The sequence below is a fragment of the Carlito syrichta genome, unplaced genomic scaffold, assembly GCF_000164805.1.
Source record: "Carlito syrichta isolate Samal-C Ts95f unplaced genomic scaffold, Tarsius_syrichta-2.0.1 Scaffold67773, whole genome shotgun sequence".
NCBI classification, from domain to species: domain Eukaryota; kingdom Metazoa; phylum Chordata; class Mammalia; order Primates; family Tarsiidae; genus Carlito; species Carlito syrichta.
The window spans coordinates 155609-176514 of NW_007011869.1; the positions used below are offsets into that span (position 1 = coordinate 155609).

The window sequence follows — 20906 nt, forward strand, 5'->3', positions numbered from 1 at the left end:
CCACTTTCTTTCCCTGATTCTTCAAAACCCAACTTCAGTCCCACAGCCTTCAGGAAGTCCTCCTCCATACTACAGCCCATGCGCTTTTCTTCCCTCAGGACTTTAAACCATGGGCTCTGACTTTAACGTGCTATCCTATGCTTTTCTGTCACCTTTTTTTCTCTCTCTCTCTCTAGCTAAAATGTATACAGGGTGCTTAGAGAAGCTTTTTAATCCCCAGACTAGTACTATAAGCCTTGGAAAATGGGTCTGAATAATATGGCTTCTACTGTGTCACACTATTCCTGTTCTGTCTCAGAAGACAGGACATGGGTCTACCTCACTTTATACCTATGATCGTGGTTTTAGATGAGAACCCTATGTACCCCAGTCAGACACACACTTTTCTCATGTCTGAAAAATAAATGTCAGTCTGGTCCACTGGCTCACAGCCACTTAGAGAAGAGAGCCAAATAGAGCTGAGTTTTCCTCATCCATGATCCTGTTGGTGTCCAAATTCCTCCCTACTAGAATGTCTACCACTACCAAGGCCATCACACACTGTGTGTATGTATATCTGCATGTACACACCTGGTCTCTACAACCACAGCTGAGTCCCTAAGATTAGGCAAGAGACCATCAATGTCGGCTCTCCTGCAACCCAGAGGGAAATGCAGAAGATGAACACCAAGAATTTGGACGACGATAGGAAGTTCATAAATGTACTTGCCTGACTTCCTGGTCTAAGCAGCCCTTACTGCTGCTTCAGCTCCTCTCCTTACTGCCTTTACCTACACTAGGCATGCTGTCTCCCTATATCCTCTGGTCTTGCTAGTCCTCCACCCCCAAGTCTGGAACACCTACCCACCTCTTCAGTTAAGGCCTACATCATACCTGCATAATGAACATTTGTATACCTACCCCTGAATTGTACCCCACATCTTTAAAATTAAAAATTTTTTTTTAAAAAGTAGAACAATAAAAATAGTAAAATCACTCTGAAAAAAAAAAAAGCCTACATCATTGCCCCAATCTAAATATAACAGAGGAAAACAATAAATATCATAATCACATGATAGATCACCTAAAAAAATTTTTTTAAATCATGCCTTGAGCGAATTTAATACAGAAAAATGATTATGGGCCGGGTGCGGTGGCTCATACCTATAATCTCAGCACTCTGGGAGGCCGAAGTGAGAAGAATGCCTGAGCCCACGGGTTCGAGACCAGCCTGGGCAACTTGGTGAGACCTCACCTCTACAATAAATCAAAAAATTAGCCGGGCGTGGTGTCATGTGCCTATAGTTCCAGCTACTTGGAAGGCTGAGGCTGAAGGATCACCTGAGCCCAGCCGGTCGAGGCTGTGGGGGCCATGAGCATGCCACTATACTCCAGCCTGGGCAACAGAGTGACACTCCAACATAAAAAAAAAAGAAAGAAAGAAAGAAAAATGATTACCAAGTAACAAATGAAAATATGTAACAAGAGGCCAAACTTGTTAAAGATAGTTACATCTAGGCCACGCATGGTGGCTCAGGCTTGTAATCCCAGCACTTTGGGAGGCCAAGGTGAGAGGATTGCGTGAGTCCAGGGGTTCGAGACCAGCCTGGGCAACTTGGTGAGACCTCATCTCTACAATAAATCAAAAAATTAACTGGGTGTGGTGGCTTGCACCTGTAGTTCTGGCTACTTGGAAGGCTGAGGCAGAAGAATTGCCTGAGTCCGGTCGAGGCTGCAGTGGCAGTGAGCGTGCCCCTGTACTCCAGCCTGGGCAACAGAGTGAGACTGACTCAAAAAAAAAAAAAAGATTAAAAATATATCAGGTTGGCCGGGCTTGGTGGCTCAGCCCGTAATCCCAGTACTTTGGGAGGCCAAGGCAAATGGATTGTCTGAGCCCATGGGTTTGAGACCAGCCCAGGCAATTTGGCAAGACCTTGTCTCTACAATAAATCAAAAAACTTAGCTGGGTGTGGTAGCACGCACTTATAGTTCGGCTACTTAGAAGGCTGAGGCGGAAGGATCACCGGAGCCCAGCAGGTTGAGGCTGCAGTGGCCGAGAGGCGTGCTATTGCCCTCCAGGCTGGGAAACAGAATGAGACTCCAACTCAAAACATATATATCAGGTTATTAACAATGGTTATCTCTAGGTGGTGGGATGATAGGTAATTTGTCTATTTCCCAATCTTCCTTAGAAAACAAAACAATCCAAGAATAAATGCCTGGAAATCAAAAGAACATCTTTTTCCTTAATATTCCTATCCTTCAAATCTCATTCTAGACAGCTTCCCTGATTAACTGCCCTTAATCATTTTCCTCTCCTCTGAACTTCTAAACCCAGAGATTTTAACACACAATTTAGCATCTGCTTATGTCACCACATACAATCTAATTGTGACTCTTACCTCCCCAGGTGGTCTAGGAGCCCTCATAGGACAGAAGCAAAGGCTGAGGAGTCTCCTGCTCCTCTTTCTCCCAAAGCTCTGCCCATCCTGGCCCCACTCCAGGAACTCAAAACATAAGACTGTGGCTGAACTAGCAGGCTGCCAGATCAACATGGCGAGATGAAAGAAGGCAAAGACACCCTATGAGGCATATGTGGACTGGGGCCGGGGAGGCCTTACCGCCATGACACACTTTGGGCACCGCCAGACACCCTTCGGGATTTCAGGCAGAGGAGGCAGCAGGCAGAAGATGTGGTAATTGTCATCACAGCCATCACACAGCAGAAGCTTATCATCCTCATCCCCTCGGGAACACATCCGGCATACATATGACTCAATCTGCCAGGAAAGGGAAACAAAAGTTCATCAACCTAAGCCCTGTCCAGCCCTCAAACATCAAACTCCTCTAGATAGTACCCTAATCCAGAAAGCTCTCCATTGGAAACCTGCTGTGCTTGCTGGCTGAATCACTCATGGCCTTGTATAGTCTAGTCATACTAGGTCTGGAGATCAACTGCGTGCATGTATCATCTCCCCATATAAGCAGGTAAAGCTATGAGAACAGTCTTTATCATTCACTCTTGATTCCTCCCATTTTTATTCATTCAATAAACACTTACTGAACTCCCATGTTCAGCATTATGCTGGACTCCGTAGTACAAAGATGAGTGACACGTAGTATCTGCCTGCCAAGGGCATACAGTACTCTAGGAATACATGTTCATAAAAATTTAAAACTGCCAATAGCAACCTATAAAGGGTACTGTGGGAGCCTAGAGAAGGAAGCACTCAAAGCAGCTGGAGATAAGGAGAGATGGCCTTGAAAAAGGGCCTCATTGAGAAGGGTGACACTTGAAACGGGCTGAAACCTGAAGGGAAACTGAAGCTTGGAAATGTGGCATAGCAAGCAGGAAACTTCCAGGCCAAAGAAACAGCATGTACAAAGGATGGGGATGAAAGAGCATGGCACATCTCAGGGAAAAAATGAACATACCTACAAGTAGAGTTCAGTGGAGCTATAGCAGCGGAGTGAGGTGGGCAGTGCTGGGGAATAAGGCTAGAGGTCAGCAGGGACTGGATCATGCATGATAATGAGGAGCTTAGCCTTTATCCTGAAGCAATGGAGAATAAGTCTCCTTCTCTGGACCCTTCCAGCTCTTCATGTTGACAGCACTCGATCACCCTTGTTCTTTTGCTCCATGTGAGTTGGCCTTGTTTCCCCAATTACGTGAGCTACCTGAGGGCAGGGTCCACCAGGCCCACTTTTTTAATGCAGCCTGATCCAGTGCCATGCTTGGAAAATGCTCGTTGAAGGGATAAGAAGCAGAGCGTTAACAAGTCAGAGCTGGGTCCTTACAAACTGAGCATTGCTGTGGTTCCTCCGCAGCCTCATGGTCATCTTGGTGCAGGGCTCTGGGCTGTGACTCAGCTCCTCCTTGCTCTCCAAGAAGGTCTTAGGCGAGGTTGACTCCACCTTCACATCCCCAACTAACTCCTCCTTTACCACTACGGTAGGGGGACACTCAGGCCCTTCCTTATCTGGGAGAGAGAAAAGTAGCTATAAATACAGGTCTAGGACACACAGGGCCCTGCCTCCTCTCCCCAGGTGAGGCCATCCCCAGCTTGTTAGACCTCACCTTTCTTCCGCAGAGTCTTATCCTTAGCCATAAGCCCCAGGCCCATCATCTTGGGGCCTGCCCCATAGATCTGTAGCTTCTTCAGCTCCGGATTCTTTTCAATGTCTTCCTCTGTAGGTTCCGGCTGCGACGAAAGAAGTAAATGAATCAAGACCACTACATGGGGCAGAGTGCTCCATACTAAAAGAACAATAGCTCAGATTATGTATCACCTGAGCTCATGCCAAGTTGGGTCAAGGCAAAAATTCAGAGTTGTACTGTGGAGACTAAGGATAAATGAGCTCCCTCCTCAGCCCTCTCTTGGAAAGGAATTAAAGATGGGATCTCAGTTTTCCCAACTGTAAAATAAGAATATTAAACTCATACCTTACAGTTATGAGGGGTTTAGGGATAACATATATGAAAAAATTAAGTGTTTGGCATTACCTGTAAATGGTAATGACTAATAGTATCTGTTAAACTATATGCTTCAATGAGCCCAGGGACATTGTCTATCTTGTTCTCTGTTATATTCCAAGTGCCAAGAAGAATGCCTGGTACATAAGCTTCTGCCTGAAGATAAGATACAGGTATAAAAAGCCAGGCATGGTGGTGCACACCTATAGTCCAGTTATTCAGGAGGCTGAGCAGGAGGATCACTTGAGCCCAGGAGTTCAATGTTATAGTGTAATATGATAGTCACTGCACTCCAGCCTGGGCACCATAATGAAACTCCATTTCTGGAAGGGAGGGAGGGAGGGAGGGAGGAAGGAAAGATATAGATATAAAGAGAAAGAAGAGTTGTACCTCTATGAGCAGAGTGACTCAGGAAAGGAACAAAATAGGCAAGAAGGGCAAACATGCAAAAGAGACTGTACAAAGAGATCAAGACCAAGCTTAGCAGCTCAGCCAAGAGTGGAGGAAAAAAGCAAGAGTGAAGCCAGAGAGAGGCACACTAATGCTCAGAAGAACTCAGAGAACAACAAAAGGGATAGTGGCAGAGGGAACATAGTGTTGGTCAGAGGGAGGGAGAGGACTCTCTCTACCTCAAAGCTCTAAGTTAGAAGAAGGAAAGTACTCACATCAGGCTGCAGTCTCTTGGCCCGCCGGCCATAGCTGTTGAATTTGGAAGGCTGCACAGACTGTCGAAGGGGGATGCTGTGGGGTTTGTATTCTTTGTCCTTCTCCTCATTATCAAATGGACGAGTGTTACACTGCTGGAGAGAGATAAGGGGTAAGGGTCAGGGCATAGGGAACCAGACCCCCAAAACAAGAACTTTCCTTTACCCTCACTCAATGGCAACCAAAGTTTTAGCCACCCACCTGACCCAACCAATAGTCCCTATTCAACTGGTCTTTATCATTGACCCTGGGACAAACTTTGAGAATTCTTCTCAGTCCTTGCTTATGTCACTCCTCATTCCAGCTGCCTCCCCCAAACTAAATCAGACTCTATCTCTTCCCAAACCTCTCTAGCCCCAAAGACCTCTCCCTTCTCTGAATTTCCCTATCAATTAAAACTTTGTTACATAACAGACAGTAGGCTGATCCTACAGATAACTCCAGGACCTCTGACCCCAGGCATGTAGGAAGAAAATAAGCATCACTAGGAAAAAGTGGAGTCTAGCTCCCAGGTCTCCAGTCCACTAAGCCAGTTCCATAAGAGTAAGTGTGGAAATCTGTGTCTGGGGATAAAGCCTCACACCACCCCAGCCTAGCATCCTTACCACAAGGTTGGCTCCTGACTGGTACATCTCATAGGGGTAAACAATGCGTTCATAGTGGGAGCGTAGCAAGGAGCCAATGTTTTTGCCTGGCGGGTAGTTGAGGCGCTGGGCCACCCGAGCCCACCGACGGTCCTTGCAGATGGCTTCATAACCACCTTCCTCCACCACAATCTGAAAGAACAAGCAAGAAGGAACATGGATGTGCTGTATGTATGTGGATGTGCTGTACGTATGTACATGAGGAAGCAGGCCTGTAGAAAGGGCAAAAGGGCAATGAGGACAACTTCAATCCCTCACTTCACTGAGGGCTACCACTTTCTCCCAACCTCAAATTGCAACAAGAAATGCCAAGATGTTCTGATGACAGCTTGTATACTAGCAGGCGGTGCCCCTTCCATTGCAGCTTAGAGATCCAATATCCACACCGAAGGGGCCCCCAGAATACCAAGACTATGAGGGCAAGGTGGGGAGTGTTTGAAAAAAACCTGTTCTTACTTTGCTGAGACTGTAGAGGTCCAAGATCCGCCGTTCTACATTGGGAATCTTTAAGGAGGAGCCCTGGATTTCCCAGAATTTGGCAATCTGGTCCAAGTAGTTCAGTTTCACTCTCGTCTGGGCCTGAAGAAGAAATGGCTCAAAGAGGCTGGCCACCCCCTCCCCCTGACCACTATCTTTTGGCCTAATCTTAGGGGAGAAGAGAGAGAATAGAGCAGCTCACGTATACTACCCAGGTCTTCTCCCAATGTACCATATCCCAGACTCTAGGCAATGCTTAGCCAAGCCACACCTCTCTCTCATCTGTCACCTTCTAGTCAATCAGAGAAGCCCAAGGTCCCCAAAAGAGAGGGTCACGATAGCTAAGGCTTTACATACTTACTCTCTCAGTCTCCCTGACAGGGCTATGTGTGTATTATCATCTTTTGTACAGATGAGGAAACAAAGGCTCAGAGGAGTTAGGTCACACAGTAAGCACCAAGATATCTGAGTATCAAATAAGTGAAGTTCTAATTTTCCCTTTGCTACAAATTTGCTATATAGCCTTGAGCAAATCAGCTCCACTCTCTGGACAACCCCATTTTTTATTATAAAAGGAAAATAAGGCCGGGCTCGGTGGCTCAGTCTGTAATCTCAGCATTTTGGGAGGCTGAGGTGGGTGGAAGCCCATGGGTTTGAGACCGGCCCGGGCAGCTTGGCGAGACCTCATCTCTACAATAAAGCAAAACTAGCCGGGGATGGTAGTGCGTGCCTGTGGTTCCGGCTACTTGGAAAGCTGAGGCGGAAGGATAGCCAGAGCCCAGGAGGTTGAGGCTGTAGTGGCTGGGAGCATGCCACTGCACTCCAGTCTGGGTGACAGAGTGAGACTCCAACTCAAAAAAAAAAAAAGGAAAATAAAATAATTGCACAGTTCACTTATCCAGAGAGGCAGACTTAATGAGGGGACCAGTGAAGGCCCTCTGGAAACTTCAGAATTTTATCTAAGTTCTAGGCATGTTTCAGAAAATGAAGGTTCCAAAAAAGCACATGCACCTCCTTATGTACTTATGACACTTGTTCTATGGTAGCCAAAGGGTGAAAGTGCATACTATAGATGGAGTAGCCTAAATAACTAAGAGATGGTATACCAAAGCAGCATGTGCACCTGGTCAACCCATATTCAGGATCTTACCCAACGTGGGCCAAAGATCCTAGGAACAAGACATGTAATTTACCGTGCTTCCCTGAAATCTCAGGGACCCAAGAAGGGCTCCCAAAGGTCCCAAGTCTACAATCTCCTCATTCTAGTCAGAGAGTCTGGTTCTAGGGAAAACTAGGTGGTCATTACCATTCACTACCTTGCCCTGATCCTATTAGGGGGAACAAAGACAATTCTTTCTGTTTCACAGTTGAAAAACACTAAGGTCTATTCGTGGAAAGAAATGACGACCTATGGCTCCTTGGCCATGAGAACCCTCAAGGGGCCAGGGACACTACTCCCTTGACCTCAACCCCTTAGCTTTTTAATCTTGGCCTCATCCTTACTCCTTCCCTCATTAGCTAGCCTCATGCTAGGCAACACCTTGCCCTAGCTATACCCACACAGACCTGGTCCAATATGTTTCTCTGAGGAAGGTGTGCCTCCTATAAGAGATGACTCTTGCCCTGACCAGAACAGCCCCTAGACTGAGTCTAGAACAGTAGTTCTCAATGAGGGGTGATTTTGTCTCCCAGGGAATACTTGCAATGTCTGGAGACATTTTTGGTTGTCATACTGGGAGAAGGTACTACTGGCATGTAATAGGTAGACATCACGGATGCCAATACACATCCTACAGTGCACAGGACTGTAGGTAGCACACGTAGATCCCCCTTGACAAAAAATTATCTGGCCCAAAATGTCAATAGTGCTAAGGCTGAGGAATTCTGGTCTAGAAGACAAGCAAGCTTTTAGGTTATGGGTACTCAGCTGGACCTAATCCACCCCTGTCCCAAGACATCTAGTAAGACTTGTGGATACATTATAATGGGGGAGGGATGGCAGCATATGTCTAACCTACATCTTCCACATAAAACTCCAGGATCTTGCCTGGAACTGGCTTTGGGATACCCACTCTCATTACCCCCAGAGCATTCTCAAGCCATTAGTGGAGAACCCCACCTGTCCATGCAAAGGACCTGGACTTCCTGTACAGAACAAAAGAGAGAAGGAAAGGCCTACCTGCTCAATCCCCTGTCCAAGTCTATAACCATTTCAATCTCCACACAGATCAGTTCTTGTGTTGTTCCGCCCATCTACCTCACCTACCACCTTATCAAGCACCATGGAAGGAAGACAGGAAGCACAGGGCTGTGGATGAATTGGATATGAGGCCATATTCAGCTGGCCAAGGAAGAAAGGGTCTTAGCCCCTATTTCCCTTTTGTTGATCAGATAGGGTAGGTTAGTTGGGAAGGGTCTTAGTCCCTATTTCCCTTTTGTTGATCAGATAGGGTAGGTTAGGGAAGCTTCAGAAGTAGCAAACCTTTGTGGGAAGGGGACATCCCCAGCCTCTGAACTATCAAATCCGAAATGCCAAACTCTCCTTCTTGGTTAGACTTAGAGCTGTAAAGCTTTTTCTGTGTCCTGGGTACACTAACAAGATGCAATTTCACAGAAGAGAGGATAAAGGCCTCTAGTTAGGAAAAGTACCTTAACCAGAGAAGTGTGAGGGAAGTGAGATCAGAGCTCAGATATCTATTCTCCCAAACCCACCACCAGCTGCTAGTCTTCTCACCTCTAACTCATTCAGTCTCTGGATTCGAGGGGTAAACCTGAAGTTGTCCACTTCCACAGCAAAGGGTGGCTGCCAGTCCTGAGAGGGTAGAAAGGGGAAAGGGACTTGGGTTATCTCAACATAGTACAAGACCAGAGGGTACCAAAAGCAGCTCAGAACCCCATTCACTCTTTCCCAGACCTCTAGCCACCCCAAACCCTCTAACCTGGCAAACAAACAGTACACCCACCCCATGTCTCCCCAGAACTCACAACAGGGCCTAACAGGCCCTCAAGTCTACATCCAAGGCTCCATGCACATGCCCTGGGAAGCATCTCTTGAGTCCCTCCCAACAGTACAGTGTCAGGATTTCAAGAAATAGAAAGATAGAGCCCAAAACAGTTGATCCGAAACCTTCTCCACACCCACATTAACTCCCTGTCCCCTAGGCATGTGCTGTAGAACACAGTCTAGGAGTACTGGAAAGCAAACAGGATCTGGAGTCAGAAGACCTGGGTTCATGTTCTAGCTCCACCACTTACTAGCTATGGGATCTTACCTTTCTGAACCTGTTTTCTCATCTTTAAGGTAAGGAATATGATCTCTAACTCTGGCTTCCTCACAAGACCCATATGGAAAATTAAACTGGTTTTCAAAAGTGTTATTCAAAGGAGTTATCATTAAGACTTGACATTTAGGGCTGACCTCAATTCCATTATACATGCTCAGCTCCAATTCTGGCGGGATTTAAAGGTTTGGGCCTTTAATGTCTATTCTCTCAGTTTAAAGGGTCTGAGACAGACAATGCAGGAAGGAGCAAGGAATGGGGAGCAAGAATCTGTATCACTCACCCGATCTGGAACACTTCCTATGGGTCCTCTTTTTTTTTTTTTTTTTTTTTGAGTTGGAGTCTCACTCTGTCGCCCAGACTGGAGTACAGCGGCTGCTCCCGGCCACCGCAACCTCGACCTGCTGGGCTCCAGCGATCCTTCCGCCTCAGCCTTCCAAGTAGCTGGAACTACAGGCGTGCGCTACCACACCCGGCTGATTTTTTGATTTATTGTAGAGATGAGGTCTCGCCTGCCCAGGCGGGTCTCGAACCCGTGGGTTCAGGTAATCTACTCACCTCAGCCTCCCAAAGGCACGGGATTACAGGCTGAGCCACCAAGCCCGGCTCAGGTCCTCTCTCATACACCTGCCAGTACAGGAAGAGGCAGGGGAAGAAGCCCCAGGGAAGTAAGTGCTGAGATGCCCGACTGTAATGGCAAATGGGAGGATTTGGGGAGGGAAGTCAGGGAAAGATAATGAAAGTAGGGGAGACTCTGCCTTGCCAAGCTGGAGCTTGTTTTGTCTTGCCCAAAGGGTGACTGTGAAGAACCAGCCCCCCAAGCCTCCCATGCAGTCCTCTGCTGCCCGAGCTCTGGCTCGTGTTGGGGTGGCAAAAAGAACCTAGACCAATGCTCTCATTGTATGAATGGGGAAGGTGAAGCTCAGAGAAGAAATATGATTTCTCAAAAATTACTTGCTGAGTTAGTGGTAGAGCCAAGACTAGAACCCATGTCTTCTGACCTTTGGTCCAAGGCTCTTTACACTATACCAGGCTACTAGTGTTCATATACACATGCATACATATGAAGGGGGGAGAGGACAATAAAAGAGAAGGAAAAACTTTGACCTCTTCTGCACACACACTTCAGAAAAGGGGTCAGAGGACTGCAAACATTTGCATGCACACATACATGCACACATACTCAGTGCCGCCACACCCCACCCCCTCATGCCAGCTATAGCAGGCAGCAACCACCTGGGGCTCAGTAAGCAGGGGCAAAATAAAAATGTAGGACAAAATGGTATAGCTCAAGCCCAGACAAGCTCTCCATGTCCTCTTGCCTCCCATCAGAATAAGGCACTTCCCTCAGCACAGGTAAGCCAGGCAGAAAGGTGCTCAAACCCCAAATTCCAGGCACCCTTCTTTCCTGCTGAATCAAATTCTAGACAAGAATCCGTACATCAAGCACCTGACAGGAAACGGCCAACATGGAATCCTAGTGCCAGAGTTGTGGATGCAACAGATAGCTGGGGAAGGTCCAGCAAACTACCTGCCTTCATTCCCACACTACTGTGTGCTAAATGCTCAGTATGTCAGTATTAGGATGTAGTGATAAAAAGGTTAGCTACCTGATGAAGGAAGCAAGATCCTTCCCAAGCTCTCCTGGGTCTACTCAGGGTACCAACACTCTCCTCTCAGTAACCTGCCCAGCAATTTAGACCCCAAATCACCCTTTCTCAGGCAAACTTCCAATTCCCAGACACACACCCATACACAGGTTCCCACACTGGGTCCAAGCATCATTGGGTGAGTATTTCAAACCACAACCAGAAGAAGGCCAGGTGCGTACAAGCAGCCCTAGAGTAGGAAAACTAAACAGAACAAAACCAGAGAGTCAGGTCTCTTGGATTGGAGGGAACAACACTGCCGGAGTAGAGAAAAGCGGCTTAACAAAGGACAGCTCCCTGACGGCCACACACACACCTGGGATGCGTCACTCTTCGCCTTCCCCTTCCCCAAAGCAGGGTAACACCACCTGTACAAGGCCAGCCTGTCTTGTACAGACAGAAAAATGGTACAGATAGAAAAAAGGAAATTCAAACCTTAACTACCCCCATGTCAGATATGCCTCTTTCCCACAGGCTTTCTCCACCACATCAGGGAATAATACCTCCTTGAGGCTGCTCAGGACTGCTGCCTCTCCTTTCTGCTATAGCCTTCCTGACCTCTCACTACCCACTGCCACTCCCTCACCATGGACAAGTAAGTACACCTCAGAGATCTGTGGCCAGGCTCCAACAAGTCAGAAATTAGCTTACCCAACACCTCCCAGAAGATCCATCTGAAACCATCCTAGATCCAGAAAGCACCAAGCTGGATAAGGTGGCCTATGGTGCCCTCCTCAGGTGGGAATGAGGCTTCCTACCCTGTTTCAGCCCGGAGACACCCACTCAAAAACATCCTCTTACAGCAAAACTCAATTCTTACCCTTGGAATCCCAGGTAATCACTGAACAACATATATAATCATTTCTCCTCCATGCCGGCAAGGCAGCATCCTGTCCTAACCATCAGGGGGCTTCTGGCCTGAAGACAGGCCTAGAAGGAAAGACAAGGCCTTTGTTGCCGACTTCTGGGAATCAAGTATTCCAAAGGGAGCAGAATTCCATAGCTCCATGCTGTTTCTGGGGCCCAAGAACACTCTATCCTCTGGGATATTCTACAATCTGAACCAGAAAGTTTCTGAGAAGGACGAAGGACTCACACGCCACCAATGGGCTGACTGGTCCAAATCTCTCCACAGGAAGTCAAGTCTGGGAGATGCTGTGCAGAAAAGGGCCTGACACTGCCTTCAACTAGGAAAAGGGGATAATTCCCTGAATCCACTTCAAGGGAGATAGAGCATTCCCTGTGAGAGTGATTTCCTGACTAGTTCACCAGGCCAAAAGATTATCATAGATGAACTGGCCGGGCAGGGTATGAGTAAATACGAATCAACCTACATAGGGGTTAACCAATGACCACATCAAACACCTTCACAGTCACAATAATTACCACTTATCTAGTGCCTACTACACAAAGACGCTACCTAATTTAATCCAATCCTCTAAAAAACCATTCCTGGGACCCATTTCACAGGCTCAGAGAGATTACGTCTACTTGTCCAAGGTCACACAGCTGCTAAGCTTCAAAGGGGAATTTTGAACTCAGATCTATCACCCTTCACGGCTGTGATCTTTCCACTACACCATGCTGCCTGCCTTAAGGGAAGTGATGACAATAGGTAGGAGAAAGGCCTTATTTTTTTCAGCCTTGACCTAGATGGTCCGGGGTAACTAAGAGATGTGCGGGGTTCCTCTCCTCGACCCACTAGGAATCCCTGTCTTGAACCAAGAGTGATTCTGAAGAATGGGGGTGGGGATGGATCTCTGACTCCAGGTCACCTGTGGGCTTCACACCACAGGACCCCTGACCCCAGCACCCCTTCTCCAACCCGCGCCACATCCACAACGGTCCCAGCCAACCCATCTCCCCACACCTCAAGCTGCCCACCGCCCCTCACTTCTCCGCTTCATCCCCAGCCTCGCCGGCTAAAACCAGCCCCGGGTCTTACCGCGGGTGGGCGGATCTTGCAAATGCCCGACTTCTCGGCGATGGGCCTGATTTTCGCGATGTAACCAAGAGGGTCTCGGAACTCGGCCCAGCTAGGCTCGAACACCGGGCACTCCGGCGGCGGTAGGAAGTCGTCGGACCCCGGCTCCATGGTGGACCCGAGGACTTAGCCAGGGATCAGAAGGGCTTGGAATGCCTTTAAGGACTCATGGCGCCGCCGCTGTTTGAAGCCGAGACACTGCTCGGAGACTAGGCCCTAAGCGGGGTGGCCTCCGCCCGCCAAGGGCCTGGGGGGGGCGTGTGGCTGTCGCGCTCTGAGTCTCAGGCTGACGTTTCTGCTACCGCCTCTTCTTCCTGCTCCGTTTCTTCCAAACTCTGCTACAGCCTCCCAACTACTGCAGCCTTTGCCACCACAGTTACCTCCCAGTCGCCGCGGCCTTCATCGCCGCCGCCGCCATCTTGGTTTGTCAGCGTCTCCCCCTCCCCTCACCACAACAAACCGGATCCCTCCGCCGGGTGGCCCTCCGAACCTCATACACTTTGCGTCATAGCAAGCCCTAGGAGGCCTTTATACCGTGGGGACCGACCTAAATGGGATGGTATGGGTTCCCTATTTGGAAGAAGTTGCTCAAAAGTGCCACATCGACTGAGAGAAAATAGTTCATCTGAACGGCGGAGGAGTAAAATTTGTAATTGGTTGGTCGGATCTGTTTCCGGATGGACCGGCGGTGCACGTTTAAAGGCCAGCGGTGCGCATGCGCGTTATGGAGACAGACCGGAAGAGAAGCTGGTGTTTGTGGGTGGTGGGCCCTGACACCCCCTCGTAGACCTCAGCCTGATCGCCAGCCCCGCCCCAACGTTCTCTGCCCCTTCTCCCTGGTGTTTACAACGTAGGCCGCAGAGGCGGCTTTGGGTGCCTCATTGCAAAGAACCCCTCAGCTGGCCTGTAGGTTGAGGAAGATGTACCTAGCTCGCAGCTCTGAGTTCTGACACCTCTGGGGCTTTGAAATAAGGAAGGCAGGAGGCTGCTCACTCCCCGGGGATTATGGATTTTTAGAATCCTTGGCCCCAAGTAGAGGAAGAAAATATTGATTTCGTCCAAGGTTACACATGTAGAGGTCTGTCAGAGATGGGGTTTTCATCCTTAACCCCGAAGAATTGTTGGCAGTTAGCATGTTAATGAATGCTTTCAACTGTCCTGTATGCATATTTACTGTGCACACATTTTTAACTGTTGGATGCTTAGCAACAGCGTATTTATCTAGTGCCTACTATGTAAAACACCTACTATTTGTCTATTTGAGCCTACAGTGTACTTGTTGAGCATCTGTTTACACTGATTGTATTTACTGTGCAAATACTGTGTATTTGAGTACCTACCATGTGTGCATCTACTGTCGTGTGCTTGTTCCTTAAGCCGTTTCTGAAGTATCAAACCAGTACTTTGTCCACATACACCAGGCATCTACTGATTTGAAAGTCATCTACGCCATTCATCTGTTGTGAGCCTACTGCATATAATTTGAACACATACTGTACACATATTTGAGTACTTGAGTACATCATGATTTAAGTGCTTATTTTGTATTTCCCCCAGTACCACCTGGCATGTTAAGTAGGAAATGGATGTTGAATAAACAAAAGAAAAATGAATGAGTGCCCTTAGTAAATATATTGACTGAAAATAATGTATACTCATTGCAACATTTCCTGTGTATATTAAATATTTACTATCAGCTTGAATGTGTTTGATGGGGACAGGGAGTATCATTCCTTCATCCAGTTAACTTTCTAATCAGATACTCTGCCAATTAGGTACATTCTGCCTACTTTGAGACTGAGCTAAGGACATTCTAGCTGAGGGAGTAGGGCACACAGGTAGGAGCTCATACCCAGAAGGAGCTCATACCCTAGGGTCAGAGAAGCATGCCTTCCAGTCCCACCACCTCTGCCGTTTTCTAGTTATATAACCTGGGGCAAGTCCCAACTTCTGAAACTGAAATGGGAATAATATATACCTTGCAAAATTGTTGTACAATATCTGTACAATATCTGTACAATATCTGGCACATAGCAGATCCTCAGTATCTAGTAGTTATTTTTATTTCTGAGTCAACAACCAATGTCAATACTCATTAAGAATCTCCTTTGTGCCAGACATCATGCTAGTGCTTTCAAAGTTTTTATCACCTGAATCCCTACATTACCTTGAACGTTTGGGATCTTGATTCCCATTTGGCTCATGAGGAAACTTGTCCCAAGTAATACTGATAGTATATGACATCTTTCTAATTTTCTAGGTGTCAGGGGAAACCTCAGCCCCTCCCCACCAGAAACACAAGTGAATGATCCAACTGAACAATTGCCTGGACAGTAAACAGAAAATTAGACAAGGTGATATTACTAGTCACAGTAATATTACTAGCCTCTCACATGGATAATTATCTATCATACCAATTATTTCCCTTAGTCTTTGCAATAATTTTGGGAAAAATATAAGTCAATTTACCCATTCTGTAGATGAGGAATAAAGTTCTAGAAAGATTAAATCACTTGCTCAATGTTACACAGGAAGTTGCTGATTTCTGGTCAATTGCTCTTCCTGTCATTTGCCTCACTAGGAATAGAACTTGGCAGGAGAAGGGTGAGGAGAATGAAGAAATTGGGAGAGTATGCCAAATCCTAGGCTGAAGGAAGTATGGACTTTCCATCTGGAGGCAGCTCAGTGAAGGGCAATGAGCATGAATCAGAAATCAGGAGACCAGGTTTTAAGTCTTGGCACCATTTCCTACAGCCTTCTCTGAAGTCTTTAGCTCAGACACACCCCTATTCTGGAAGATCAAATGGAAATTACCCAGAGACTTTGAAACCAGTGTGATCAAATTTATTAGCAAATATGTATTAAACGTCTACTATGCACCAGGCAATTTTCTGGGCACTGGGAATATAATGGCAACTAACACAGACATAGTCTCTGCTTTCCTAGAGAAGATATTCACCCACTGAGATTTACCAAGTACCTCACCTCCTTAAGCCTTGATTTTTCTCATTTATACAATGAAGCTAAATAATCCCTTCCTCACAGTGTTGTTAGGAGGATTAGAGATAATGATGACTGTTAGTCATCAAGGGCTAGGTGCTATGAAATAGGTATTGTTATCCCTGTACTATAGATAAGGAGACTGAAGCTCAGAGAAGTATAAACTTAGCAATGTCACATGGCTAGTAAGTGGCAGAGCCAGAACTCAAACACAGGTCTGACTGCTGTACAGTTCTGCTTGTGAGTCTCAGATAATGCTCTCCACACAGTAAGGCATTCAGGAAACAGGTTCCTTTCCTAAGCCTTGGGTCTTGCTGGAGACCAACCAGAGTGTGGACACTGTAGTCTTAAGAATTGGGGGGTAGACCTGGTGGCTCAGCCTGTAATCACAGCACTTTGGGAGCCCACGGGTTCAAGACCAGCCCAGACAACTTGACGAGACCTTGTCTCTACAATAAATCACAAAAACTAGCCGGGCGTGGTAGCGGGTGCCTGTAGTTCTGGCTACTTGGAAGGCTGAGGTGGATCACCTGAGCCCGCAGGTCGAGGCTGCAGTGGCCATAAGCATGCTACCACACTCCAGCCTGGGCAACAGAAAGAGATTCCAACTCAAAAAAAAAAAAAGAATTTGGAAGAATCAGAAAGCTCCCCCTGGGCTCGGGGCTGGCTTGGCCTCACCCACTCACCTGGGAGAGAGGGTCTGGCATGGAGCTAGCACAGAGTATGCTTGGAAGGCTTGGCTGGGCTTGAAATCACACTCACCCCATCGATGCTTTGTGGATGAACCGGATGAGAATGACTGTGTCTTACTTTTTGATTTGTAAAATAGGGTCTCTTCAGTTCTGAAATAGGTATGAGCTGTCAACTCCAACTCCTAAATAGCTCTGTAATCCATCCCCTTCTCCCCTGCCGCCTTCCACTTCTCTTAAGCCTCTATCTCTAGCATGGACTATTAAGAGCCCCCTCAAGGTATCTATGTGAACTCATGTTTACTAAATATATAGACAGAGATAGATAGATAGGGAGAAATATAGATGTATATTATGTGCTTTATACATATACATAACAACAAAATGATATACCCAAAATAATGATAATTCAAGATAGTATATTGGTTAAAATAAAAATCCATGACTCTGCATTAATATAAATAAAACGAGGGAGAGGGTAAAGAAGAATGTTAAATAATAATATAAGAGGAATAATAGAGTTAGAAAATCATCAATAGCCCGGGCACAGTAGCTCACACCTGTAACCCTAGTACTTCGGGAGGCCAGGGCTGGAGAATTGCTTGAGCCCAGGAGTTCAAGACCAGCCTAGGCAACACAGCAAGACCTTGTCTCTGCAAAAAATAAAAAAATTAGTTGGGCATGATAGTGCATGCCTGTAGCCCCAGGTACTTGGGAGGCTGAGGCAGAAGGGTCACCTGAGTTTAGGAGGTCAAGACAGCAGTGAACTGTGATCGTGTAACTGCACTCCAGCCTGGACAACAAAAAGAGATCCCGACTTAAAAAAAAAATTGCAGTTCCTCAGTCACACTAGCCATGTTTCAAGTGTTCAATAGCTATATGTGGTTAGTGGATACTGTATTGAATAGCAGTAATATAGGACATTTCAATCATCACAGACATACCTATTGGACAGTACTGGTCTAGAGCAAAGATAAGAGCTCTGAGATTATAGGACCTTTGTATTTTGTTATGTGTCTGTCCCCATCTGCATCCCCAAAGAGATTGACAGTAGCATCTCTGATGTAAAAATAGTCAATGGCCTTGTGGTGTTCTGGTCTTCAGCAAAATGGGGAGATGAGATGAACTATCCCTTCACAGTTTGGATGGTAAGCCTCCAGGGAGATGGAAAGGGTGTGGGGCAGGGACAGCCCAGTGCTGGGACTGCAATGAGGATGAGAAGAGAACTTAAAAGCTAAAAGAAGTATGAGGAGGTCCCAGAGAGATCCAAAAGTTTGGTACACAGGTTGCATCAATCAATAAATCAACCAATGCAAATATACCTAAGTCTAAGACTTCATTTAGAAAGAACTATTCATTCATTCATTCATTCAATTAACACAATTTTAGTGATATCTGGGCTGTGCTGGGCGTTGTACTGGGCAACTCTCTGGACGAAGATGATTCAGACCAGTGTCACCCTTAAACCACTTACAGCCTGGTGGGGAAGATAATGATGTGAGGGTTCTCAGAGAATGTGATAAACGGCACATTTTATTATCTAACATCCTAAGTATATACACAGAGCTCTTAAAATGTATCTAGCCTTGTGCCTTCCAAATCACCCCCCGCCCTCAAGGACAGAAATGTGGCTAGCCATTGCAGGGAGGACAAAGGCAAAGCCAGGTTGGCCATAGGCAGCAAGAGAGTAGAAGCAAAGAATGGAAGCAAGTATCCTTCCTTCCTTGCTGAGCACCTACTCCAGCCTGGCTGCTTGACATTCATTACCTCATGTAATCATCACAACTCTGTGTGGCGACGGCTTATCACCCTGAGTTTTAAATTGAGGAAACTGAGACTCAGAGAAGGTGACTCTCCCAAATTCACCATAGCATGTGAACTGGATCAACTTCAAAGCCCATACTCTTGTCACACTGTCACGCAGACTATGTATGAAGTGAAATAGGAAAATCTTCCTTACCCTCACCCCCCACCCAACCAAAGCATCTCGCCCACTCAGTTACCTGAATTTCTACCATTAGCACATCACCTCCCTGGGCTAAGGCCTCTCTCCATGGGCTCCACAGTGGGGAAAGGGGGCATAAGTAGGAAGCAAAGGCAGGAGGTGAGCACAAGGTCTTTTATGAGGCATCAAATATACATTCTTATATACAAGGAGAAAAGACAATGCCTGAACCCCAGCTCCTCTCCATACAGCCCCTCCCACTGCCACCCTCCCTTGCCCCCAAGTCCCAAGGTCCCTGGCCCTTCATACAGCCAGGGTCCATCTGTCTGTCTGTACTGCAGCCCATGGTGGAGAGGGGAGAGGATGGCAGGAGCTGAGAAAGGAGCTGGATATGTAGGGCAAGAATAGGAGCTGAGGCTTGTAAAAAATATATTTATAATAAATAAACAGGGCTGCAAATGGGTTGGAGAGGCAGCGGAGATTTTGACAGACAGAAGGACTCAGGCATCCTGGCTCCCAGCCCCAGTTCTGATGGCTTCACTCTGCCTCAGGAAGGATATCTTGGGCTCATGGTGGCCCTCTAGGAGCCTCTTTCCCCAGGGCTGATGCTGGGTGCCTTGCCCCAGCGAGGTGAGTGTGGGCAGTATCTGTAAAGTGCATTGTCTTCAGTTGTAGGTGGGGTAGGTGTAAGGGAATGGGGGGGCATGCAATATGGGTGAGGGAGGGCAGTGCCCTTCTCATCCCAGACCTGAGCCCCCCCCCCCAAAACCTGTCTGGACTTTGATCAGGATCAGAACATTGCAGGGCGAGGCAAGTTCCTGAAGCCGAAAAGGTCTGGGTTGGGGCCTACTGGAAAGAGGGCATAGACTGGCTCGAGAAAGGACGCACTGCCCCAAGTGGGGGCCAGCACAAGCGGGGTCCCACCCACTGAGTACACTGACAGTCTGTGTCCCCCAGCAGGTAGAAAGACACATGAAGGTGTGTGGCTGGGCCCTGAGGTCAGAGAGAGGGCCGAGCCAGCTGAGGTTTTAGCCACAACTCTACAGAGCGCTCTCCTAGCCCCACACAGCCAGAGGAGCCCTGGGGAAGCCTTCACCCCTACAGCTCCAGATGCCTGTCCTTCACCAGCCAGAGCTGAGAGGGAGCTCACACTGGCCTGGAGGTCTGATGCCAAGAGCTAGACCTCCAGAGAAAATAGGGGAAGAGAAAGACAGGAAAAAGAGAACAAGGATCTCTAGAAGGCCCTCACCACTCCCCAGCACTGGAGCGCCCTGAGTCCAGGCTTCAAGTGGCAAGGATCCTCGAATCTGGAAGGAAACCCCATGGCAACTGCTGGGGCTTAGAGGAGGGGTCTCGAGGCAGGGAGGAAATGGGGAGGAGGACACTGTTCTGTGTATATATATTTTTGAAAAAACTGAGGAAGCAAAGAGGGTGTACAGTCCCTCTCCTGTGGATTCCCCAGGCCTTCCTGTTCCCCAGCTCACGTTCTCCATTCATCAGACCACGGTGCTGATCCGGCTTGGCTTGGCCTTGGGGTTTGCACTGGGTGGGTTTGCTGTGCCTGGGGGCCCAGAGGCGTGCAACGGGCCATGGGGGGAGGTGGGTGGCAGGGGTGAGTGCGGGGTGTGGGGTGATGGTGGAGGCAGGGGTGGATAAGAGGGGTGGGGTGGGATGGGTGAGTGCGGTGACAATGGAGACTGGGGGTGATGGGGATGGGAGTAGGAGCCTCCCGGTGGCCGGGATCCAGGGCCCCCGGCTGCGCCTGCTGCTGGCATCATCTGTGGGTGGTGACTGAAGATGAAGTGCTTGGGACCCTGTTTATGGGCTGGAGGGTGCTGGGGGGCTGGACTGTACAGGGGCAATGGGGATGTGGGCTGGTGCAAGGGGTGGCGGCCATGTGGAGCAAACTGAGGGTGTCCTCCAGCCCCCCGTCTGGGAGCCCTGCCTGGCCGGCCCAAGGTGTAGTGCTGGGGCCCTGGGACTGGGCCATGGGCATGGAAATGGCGATGTGGCCCCACAGGTGGGGCTGAGGCGGGAGGTGGTGGAATAGAGCCCAGCTGGGGAAGGGGCGGGGGCTGT

At 47.9% G+C, this 20906-nt stretch overlaps 2 protein-coding genes across 8 annotated transcripts in view; both read right to left on the reverse strand.

Moving 5' to 3' along the window:
* KDM5C (lysine demethylase 5C) overlaps positions 1-13755 on the reverse strand; it is a 33974-nt gene extending 20219 nt beyond the window's left edge. For 2 of the 7 annotated variants that reach the window (XM_008051888.2, XM_008051882.2), the window contains exons 1-8: positions 13155-13755; positions 9014-9091; positions 6259-6381; positions 5764-5934; positions 5119-5253; positions 4058-4181; positions 3778-3959; positions 2601-2759 (exon numbers count right to left, since the gene is read on the reverse strand). In XM_008051888.2, coding sequence (XP_008050079.1) covers positions 2601-2759; positions 3778-3959; positions 4058-4181; positions 5119-5253; positions 5764-5934; positions 6259-6381; positions 9014-9091; positions 13155-13304 — 1122 coding nt within the window. In that variant the 5' untranslated portion in view covers positions 13305-13755. Of the gene's footprint in view, positions 1-2600; positions 2760-3777; positions 3960-4052; positions 4182-5118; positions 5254-5763; positions 5935-6258; positions 6382-9013; positions 9092-13154 lie in introns of all 7 variants that reach the window. The other 5 variants (XM_021709304.1, XM_021709309.1, XM_008051903.2 and 2 more) reach the window with 5 other exon arrangements.
* Positions 13756-18986: 5231 nt separating this feature from the next.
* LOC103253710 (IQ motif and SEC7 domain-containing protein 2) overlaps positions 18987-20906 on the reverse strand; it is an 88252-nt gene continuing 86332 nt past the window's right edge. The window contains exon 15 of the mRNA XM_021709356.1: positions 18987-20906. This exon is cut by the window's right edge and continues 413 nt beyond it. Coding sequence (XP_021565031.1) covers positions 20324-20906 — 583 coding nt within the window. The 3' untranslated portion in view covers positions 18987-20323.